The following is a 7,490-nucleotide window of genomic DNA, read 5'->3' on the forward strand; positions in this document are numbered from 1 at the left end:
TAAAGCAGGATCTGCTGGCCCCGAGCTTGCCCCAAGGCCAAGGCCCGGGGAGCCGGCGCCGCCCCCGGGGCGACAAGCCTGAGAGCCCCCCCCCTGTGGGGCCGGCGGGGCCGAGACGGCGAAAACGGGGCGGTCGTCCCTTTAAGGCAAGGCCTCAAGCTGTCCAGCCCCTGGCCCCTTTAAGACGACCCAACGGTGTCCGACCGGCCTAGTTCGGTGGCCGCCCCCTGCCAGGGGTCGAGACAACTCTCCCCGAGGAAGAGGAAGGGCCACCCCTTTACCAGGGGCCGAAAGCTCGCCCCGAAACGCAGACCTCCCCTTTAAAAGTGCCTCAAGTCCGCCGGCTAAAAGAGGCCACCCCTTTAAAGAGTCCAGCGTTCTCCAAACAGCAGGCCACCCCTTTAAGGGCTCGGGAGTTAGTTTCTAGTCCTCCACAAGCGGCCACTTCCCCTTTAAGTTGAATTTAAAGGACTTCTTGCGTGGGGGAGAGGTGGCAGTGAGAATTCCCACTCGCTCCACTTCTCCCAACAGTACAGTTCTCAATTTGTCAGCATCTGGTTCGGTGGCTTCCCCTTTAAAGGCTGGCGTTGTAGTCTGCCGAGATCAGTGGCCACCCCTTTAAGGAGATTTAAAGGGGCCTCTTCCAGGCCCAGCTCTTCCAGCCTCCGCCTCCGGTCGCCATGAAAGGCGCGAGGGGGGGGCGGGGCCGCGGGGGCCAGCCCTCCAAAGCCCCGGATGTGAGGCAACGGTGACGGGTAGAGCTTGTCTGTCTGCCGACATAAAAGTCTCTTCCTCCTTTCCTCCGTCTCTGTCTGACTTGCGTCTTAAGGGATCCTGAAAGGCTGTTGGGCAGCGAGGGAACTCCAGCTCACCCTCCTGTCTTCTCCTTTGAGCCTCTTCTCCGCCAGGACTTCCCTGCCCCTCCTCCCTCTTCCTTCTCAGCCTACGCCTCCTTCCTTTCTCGGCCTCCTCCCACTCTCCGCCCCCTTCCCCCCTCACCCCTCTACAGCCTTAGTCGTTGATAGGTTGAGAAGTGTACGTCAAGACGAAGGGCGGAGTCAAACTAGGGAGAGTGAGTAATATGTAACCGCCCTCAAATCTTGGATTGGGTATACGTCAGATTAGCTCCGCCCTTCATCAAGTCTTGTGACTCGACTGGTTAGAAGTAGGTGCTTGGGGCGGTTCTCCAGATGACCCCGCCTCTTCCTGCTCTTCGTTCATTGGCCCGTCTCCTGACGGTGTCAAGGCAAGGATCTGGATGTAGTGCGCGAGGCTTAGGGGACGGTTGGCCGCTGGGCGGCGCGCGGTCGCGGAAGGTGCCAGGCGACAGCCAGCAACGACTTCTCTCCCCTTTCCGCTGCTTGGCTTAGCCCACAGGCAGCCTGGCTTCTCGCGCACGCGCGTGGTGATACCACCATCCGGCTGGCAGCTCAGCGGGATCCCCCGCCGTGCGTGGTGGCTAGAGCACGCGGCGTGCTTTGAGAGCGCCAGCCGCGCGGGAAGGAAACCGCATCCCACTATCGCTCGGTGCAGTGGGAGAGTGCTGGCCTGTGGTCTCCGCGTGCTAACAAGAAAAGAACAGTGCCGGCACCTCCTCACATATTAATTCATTTGACAATGAGAAGTATCTTAGGAAAGTACTGCTATCGGCCCCATTTTACAGATGGAGAGGGGAATTCATGCACATTTAGTGTCCTAACCAAGATTTGGACTCAAGAAGCTTAGCTCCAGTCTGTGCTCTTTACCACTGCTCTGTTCTGCGTCTAAGTTATGAAAGATGTAGAGTGCCGCTTGTGTCCTCTGGTTGCCTGGGTTACCCTTTTAATGTGGACATTACACTGAGAGTCAACTTGCTTTCTTATGTATAAAATGAGTATAATTCTCACAGGGCTATGTGTAGGTTAATTACCTGTGACAGGTTGTTGTAGGTGCTTAATTACAGCTGATTACTCTTAGCTCTTGAATCCAGCAGCAGGTTCCTGGCCTGCGTGTTAGGAGGAACTCAGGCCCATCTTGAACAAGGCCTTAGTCCACTCTGGGACTTTCAGTCTCCTTTTTTTTGCCGCGCTGCGCAGCTTGCGGGATATTAGTCCCCCGACCAGGGATCAAACCCGTGCCCCCTGCAGTGGAAGCACGAAGTCCTAACCACTGGACTTCTAGGAAATTCCCTCGGTCTCCTCCTTGATGTAAGTGAACTGAGAGAACCCTGACCAGGGTCACATTAGCTTCTGGAGCATATTCAGAAGTATCCCTCCACATAGGAAAATTCTCAAATCAAGAGGGTATCTCCAATGACCATTCCTCTACCCCCTCCCTATATCCAACCTTCATCATCTTCCCTGGTCCCTCCCGTTTCCCAGTTTCGGGTGCCAAAGTAGAAACATCAGCCAGTACTGCCAGTTAATCTCAAACTCAGCTAGAGACATACAAAAGAATCAGAAACATATCGAAAACTTTACTAGAAACACAGAGAAAAAAATATAACTGTCTCAGAGACTTCCCCTCCCTCCAGGATGGATGGACAAACAGATGGAGCTTCTAAGTCCGATGGGGCTGCTCTCGATCCCCTTCCTCCTCCTCCAGGAGCAAGGCATCCAGCTCCTGCAGTCGCTGCTGCAGCAGGGGTCCTACATCTGGGCTGGGGGCCAGATTGGGAGTAAGGGTCCTGCCAGCTGCAGCCCGGGCCCCGCGAGATGGCCGCCGGGATCGAGGAAGGCTACTGTCCCGAAATTCTACAGTTCGCCGGAGCTTCCTTGAGCTGGTGAAAATCAGAGTCCCGTTGCGCTCCCGGGGTTCCTCAAAGATGGTCTCAAAGGTCCTGGACCAGGCAGGGAGGAGTGCTGGTTACCAGCACGCCCCCTGGTTCCAGATTTCCCTCTGTCACCCCCAAGCCTTCAAAGTTTCTCACCTCCTGGTTGTGGGTGACTGGTAATTCTTGTTGGTGTAAATTTCTTCCAAGCTGAACTCCTTCTTGTTCAACCTGTGAGCAAAGAGGAGCAGAGGCCTCTGAGAAACCTGGGGCCAGTGGGCCTGGAGAAGGGACAATCAAGGCCTGGTCTGTATTTCAGTTTCTAGGACATGCCAGGAGTGCTGCCTGAGGCAGACAAATGGTTCTAAGCATAAGTCATGTCCAGACCAAATTGACTCCTCCGAGCTGGACTGTGCTCCCTGAGAGGAGATGAAGCCACACTCAGGGGATCTGAGCCTACACCTGTTTGGCCAAGGCAGCTCCGTGCACAACAAGCCTCTCACCTGATTGGTCGAGGCAGCCCCATTGGTGTAAGGTTTGGTTGAGAACGGGCCGGTGTCCTGCGTATTCTGAATCGAGAAACCTTTCCCATGGTCTGCAAAAATGGGGCAGAGTGTAAAAGTGCAGCATGGGCTCAGGCTCCCACTTGTCTCCTGCCCCTTCATCTGTACCTCTACCTTGGTCTTGGGGTCTGAAAGCACCTGGTCTTCTGAGGCCCTTGGCTCCTTCCTCTTGGTTGAGCTCAACCTGCAGAGAAGGTCAAAGCTCAGGGCCAAACAGCATTCACAGCAACATCCCCATCTCCTGCCCACTGGATACTAGGGAAGGAGGCTGGGCCCAGACTATGGCCAGAGCTTTAAGGAGGGTTTATCAAGAGCACTACCTGGGTTCTGCAGGTTCAGAGAAGGAAGAAGTGGACGTGGTAGACGAGCAAGATGTGACGAGGGGAGGAGAGCCTCCCACTCCTCCAAGAGGGAAGACCTCTTTCCGGAGACAGGGCCGAGGGGGTGGCGGGGCTTGGGCCATCTCTCCACCACCCACAGTGTGCCGCCGAGGCCGTGGCCGGCTTGGGTGGGGTGGAGCAGGGGGCCAGCTGCAGGTATCTGGGCCAGGGGGCCCCAGATCAGGGCAGGAGTGGCTTCGGCCCAGAGAGGGCTTAGGGAGAGGTGCTGGGGGATTCTGGTCTTGGGCCCGCCATTGGCGGATAGGGGGCCGGGGACTGACAGATGCAGTGCCCTCAGCAGCCCCAGACTGCTCGGCCTCTGAGATGGCAATCTTCAACTCCAACTTCATGGGGGGTGATGGGGGCGGGGGCCGTGGGGCTTTGTTGGGTGTGAGGAAGATGTCAGCAAAGCTCTCCAGCTTGGAGCGGACGGAATGGAAGAGGGGGGCCAAGCCCCAGGGACTGAGGCGGGGGCGTAAAAGGCTGGATGGCGGTGGGGTCGATGGGAGCTCCAGAACAGGATCTGGGGCTGAGGAAAGGAGAGGGTCAGGTGGGTATTCCTCAGCTGCAGGTGTCTAAGCCCCACTTCAGTAGCCTTAGTCCCTCCCCAAACACTAATCTTTGCCCACAGAGGAATAAGCCCATCCCTAAAATACCAAGCCCTAAATTTAGAAGTTAAGCTTCAGGTCTCTGAAGTCTAAACCCCATCTTCAAACACCAAGCTCTGCCCCGGGAGGGAGTTAAGCCCCATCCCCAACTCGTCACCTCACACTTCTAAGCTCAGCTAGAATGTTCCAGAACCCCAAGTCTCATCCATCTGAGTCCTTACCTGGTGGTGGGCTCTCCAGAGGGTTTGCAGACAGGGCAGATGGCTGGAATGAGGGTTCCACGTCACTGGGGGGAGGCTTTGGCTGGTGAACCATCATCCTTGGCTCAGTTCTGGGGTGAAGGGGCAAGTTAAAGGCTGAGGAAGCTTCCAGATTCAGATCCTACCTGAGCCAGCACATCCCCTGTCCCTTAAGGCTTCTGAAAGTGCTACAAGGAAGGACTGGACATGTAAATTCTGATTCCCCTAGCTCTGGCTGCCTGGATAATGGCTGTTGCCTGCACATCTTGATAATCCCTTCCCCAGCCCTCTCACCTTCTCGCTGGGACGGTGAAGTTGGGAGTCTCATCGGCAAAGCCCTGGATATAAACAGGGGATGGTTGTGAGGAGGCAGGGAAGCCCCCTGTGGTCTCCGTAGCTTCCCACATCCCGACTCTCTCGGTCTCCAGAGTCCTGTCTGGGTTCACACTAAAGACTTTTTCACATAGGTCTTTGCTCAGACAGTGTCTTCCACCCTAAAATGCTGTCCTCCTTGCTCTGAGCAAAATCCACCCCAGACTCAGCCCTCCTACCCCTGTCTTCTATGCCCACTGGCATGCCTGCCCCCAGCTGAACTCCTGACATCTTTCCCTGAAGTTTCCATACCTCTACTGGGGGTCTGGAGCTGGCAATGTCCTCTAGCATCACCACCAGAGTGGGCTGGGGGGCCTGGTCCACCTTTTGTGAAGGGCCCTCCTCTGGGCCAGGTATTGTCCTTGATCGCCGCCTCAGTGTGGAAGGGGGCCGATGCACACGGCTCAAGGGCTCTCGGCATAAGTGCAGTGGGTCGGGAGGCCTAGAGAGGGACCAGGAATATCAGTGGGGCTCAGCTGTGTTCCCAGCTTACCCCCCATCTTGCCATGCTCACCTGGCTTGTGCGGACCACGTGGCCTGTCGGGGTGGCGAGGCAGGTGGATGGCTGTGGACAGAATCCCGACGGTTGCTGCAGTGCCGTGGGGTGGAGATCTCCTCTTGGGGCACCAGGGGAACCTAGGGGAGGAGGAAGTGTCAAGAGCAAGGTGACAGAATGAGGCTGGACAGGGCCTCCCTGTGCCTAACAGTGCCCTATGCCACAAAAATGACACAAATCGTGGCTAGAATTCATTCAAGATCCCCAAAGAAGAGGTCAGTGATGGCCCTCAATTAAGGACCAGATATGACAGTGTCCTGAGCTGCTGGTGTGGGGGCTGGATAATGTCACCCAGACTATTTGAAGAAATGAAAAGAAGAGGGTGACCTAGAGTGAGTCACTGCCCTATTTGGGGCCTCAGTTTTTCTAATCTGTGCAATGGAGCCAAAGTCCTCAGCCTCCTTCCCAAGGATTGCCTAGAAGTTGGGCTGGGAAGAAAGCAGAAGGGTTTCTCATACTTAAGAGTTGTAGGGATGTGGTTTCAGCCCAACAGAGTTGGTAGTGGGGAATGGGCACTGGAGACCCTGCCCGATTCCAGGCTGGAGTGACAGCCAAGGAAAAACAAAAGACAAAAAAAAAATCTAGCATTAGGGAGGCTGCCTGATGGACAAGTGTGAGTGTGAGGTGTTTGGACCTCAGTTATCCTCACTAGTGATCTAGTTTGATTTTGGTACTGAGGGGACCTGAGGGAGAAGGGGGCCTCTCAGTTCAAGGGGCTCACCATGTGGGCAGCCATGACATCTTCCAGGACCACGGCCAGGACCCGCCGAGAGGCTTTTTCCAAGGGCGAAGGGGCCCCGAGGGGCTGCAGCTTCGGCCGTTTGGGGCTCCTGGCTCCCCATAATGCTCGAGCCAGGGGCTGGCGGCACAGACCCTGCCGGCCAGGCGGGCTGGAGGATGAGAGAAGCAGAGGACGGTCGCCTGAGCCTGTTGTTGGCTCTGTGGTTTCCCCGGTACGGCCACCAGGCTCCCCGTTTCCCGGGCTCAAGACAGGCGGGCGGGGTGCGCTCTCACCTGGAGTCCCCGGGCAAGTCCATGGGGGAAGCGGCGGCTCCGGGGAGTCCCTGGGGGATCCCAGGCTCCAGCCTGGGGTAGGGGGGGAGCGGGGGAGCCGGGAGTGAAGGCCAGCCCCTCCCGTGGGGCTCCGCCCTTCATGGTCCGCCCGCGGCTCCCGGTAGCTCACGGGCCGGAGCCCTGGGGCGCGTAAGGGCGCCCCCGCCTGGCTGCCAGGAACGGGTGTCTTCCCGCTGCCGCCGCAGCGACCAGCGGATCACTCGCGCCCAGCCTGGGCCGCGAAAACCTGGATTGCTGCGGCCCCCGTTCTCCCACGGCCCAAGCCTCCTGGGGCCTTTGCCCCTGCAGATTCCGCCCTGAGATTCCCCCGGGATCAGCTGGGATCCCAGTCCTCGGAAGCTCAGTTTCCGCCGGAACCCTCTTCAATTCTCATCCACCCCCCAGCGAGTGGCCGAGGACTCCGAAGCAATACTCCCACACGCCGACGGTTCCCCACTCCCACTAGATCCCCTAGACTAGACCCCCGCGGAAAGAATCCTACAGCGCGGTTCCTCCAAACAGACGCCGCGCGAGGATCCTCCTCTCCCTGTGAGCTTCGGCTCCGCAAAGCTCCACTCAGACAGGGGCGGCCCGAGCTTGATCATCAGGAACTCAGTCCGGATCCCTGGGGATCCACTGTCAAGCAGATACCCCCCCCTTCACTCCAATCCCGGGAGGTCCCGCCCACAGACCCCCTCCCTCCGCCCTCCCCTGATCCCCGCCCAGCTCTCTCCCCAGCCGGGGACCAGATGGTTCAAAAGTTTCTTTCCCTCCCTCCTCCCGCCCTCTCTCCAGCCGTTCGGTACCCTCCCCCGCGCGCCGCTCACCGCCGCCTCCCGCGGATCCCGGGTCTTCGACGGCTCCCACCTCCGGCTCCTTTAAAACTAGCCTTACCCAGCACTGCCCAACCGCCGAGGGTCTTCTTCTCGAAGCCTTGGGGCACCGCCCAATCGCCGGTCCCCGTCTTCCG

At 58.0% G+C, this 7,490-nt stretch overlaps 1 protein-coding gene across 1 annotated transcript; it reads right to left on the bottom strand.

The window, feature by feature from the left end:
* Positions 1-2,435: 2,435 nt before the first annotated feature.
* PRR14 (proline rich 14) lies at positions 2,436-7,223 on the bottom strand. The gene is made up of 12 exons (XM_007452720.1): positions 7,023-7,223; positions 6,482-6,553; positions 6,189-6,357; positions 5,426-5,547; positions 5,164-5,353; positions 4,834-4,877; positions 4,522-4,631; positions 3,633-4,221; positions 3,427-3,496; positions 3,253-3,344; positions 2,909-2,980; positions 2,436-2,818 (listed from the first exon to the last, which is right to left on the bottom strand). The coding sequence occupies exons 2-12, from the start codon at positions 6,502-6,504 to the stop codon at positions 2,539-2,541; spliced, it is 1,761 nt and encodes a 586-aa protein (XP_007452782.1). The 5' UTR covers positions 6,505-6,553; positions 7,023-7,223; the 3' UTR covers positions 2,436-2,538.
* Between the last annotated feature and the right edge of the window lie 267 nt (positions 7,224-7,490).

Source organism: Lipotes vexillifer, unplaced genomic scaffold (assembly GCF_000442215.2).
Source record: "Lipotes vexillifer unplaced genomic scaffold, Lipotes_vexillifer_v1.1 scaffold426, whole genome shotgun sequence".
Classification (NCBI taxonomy): Eukaryota; Metazoa; Chordata; class Mammalia; order Artiodactyla; family Lipotidae; genus Lipotes; species Lipotes vexillifer.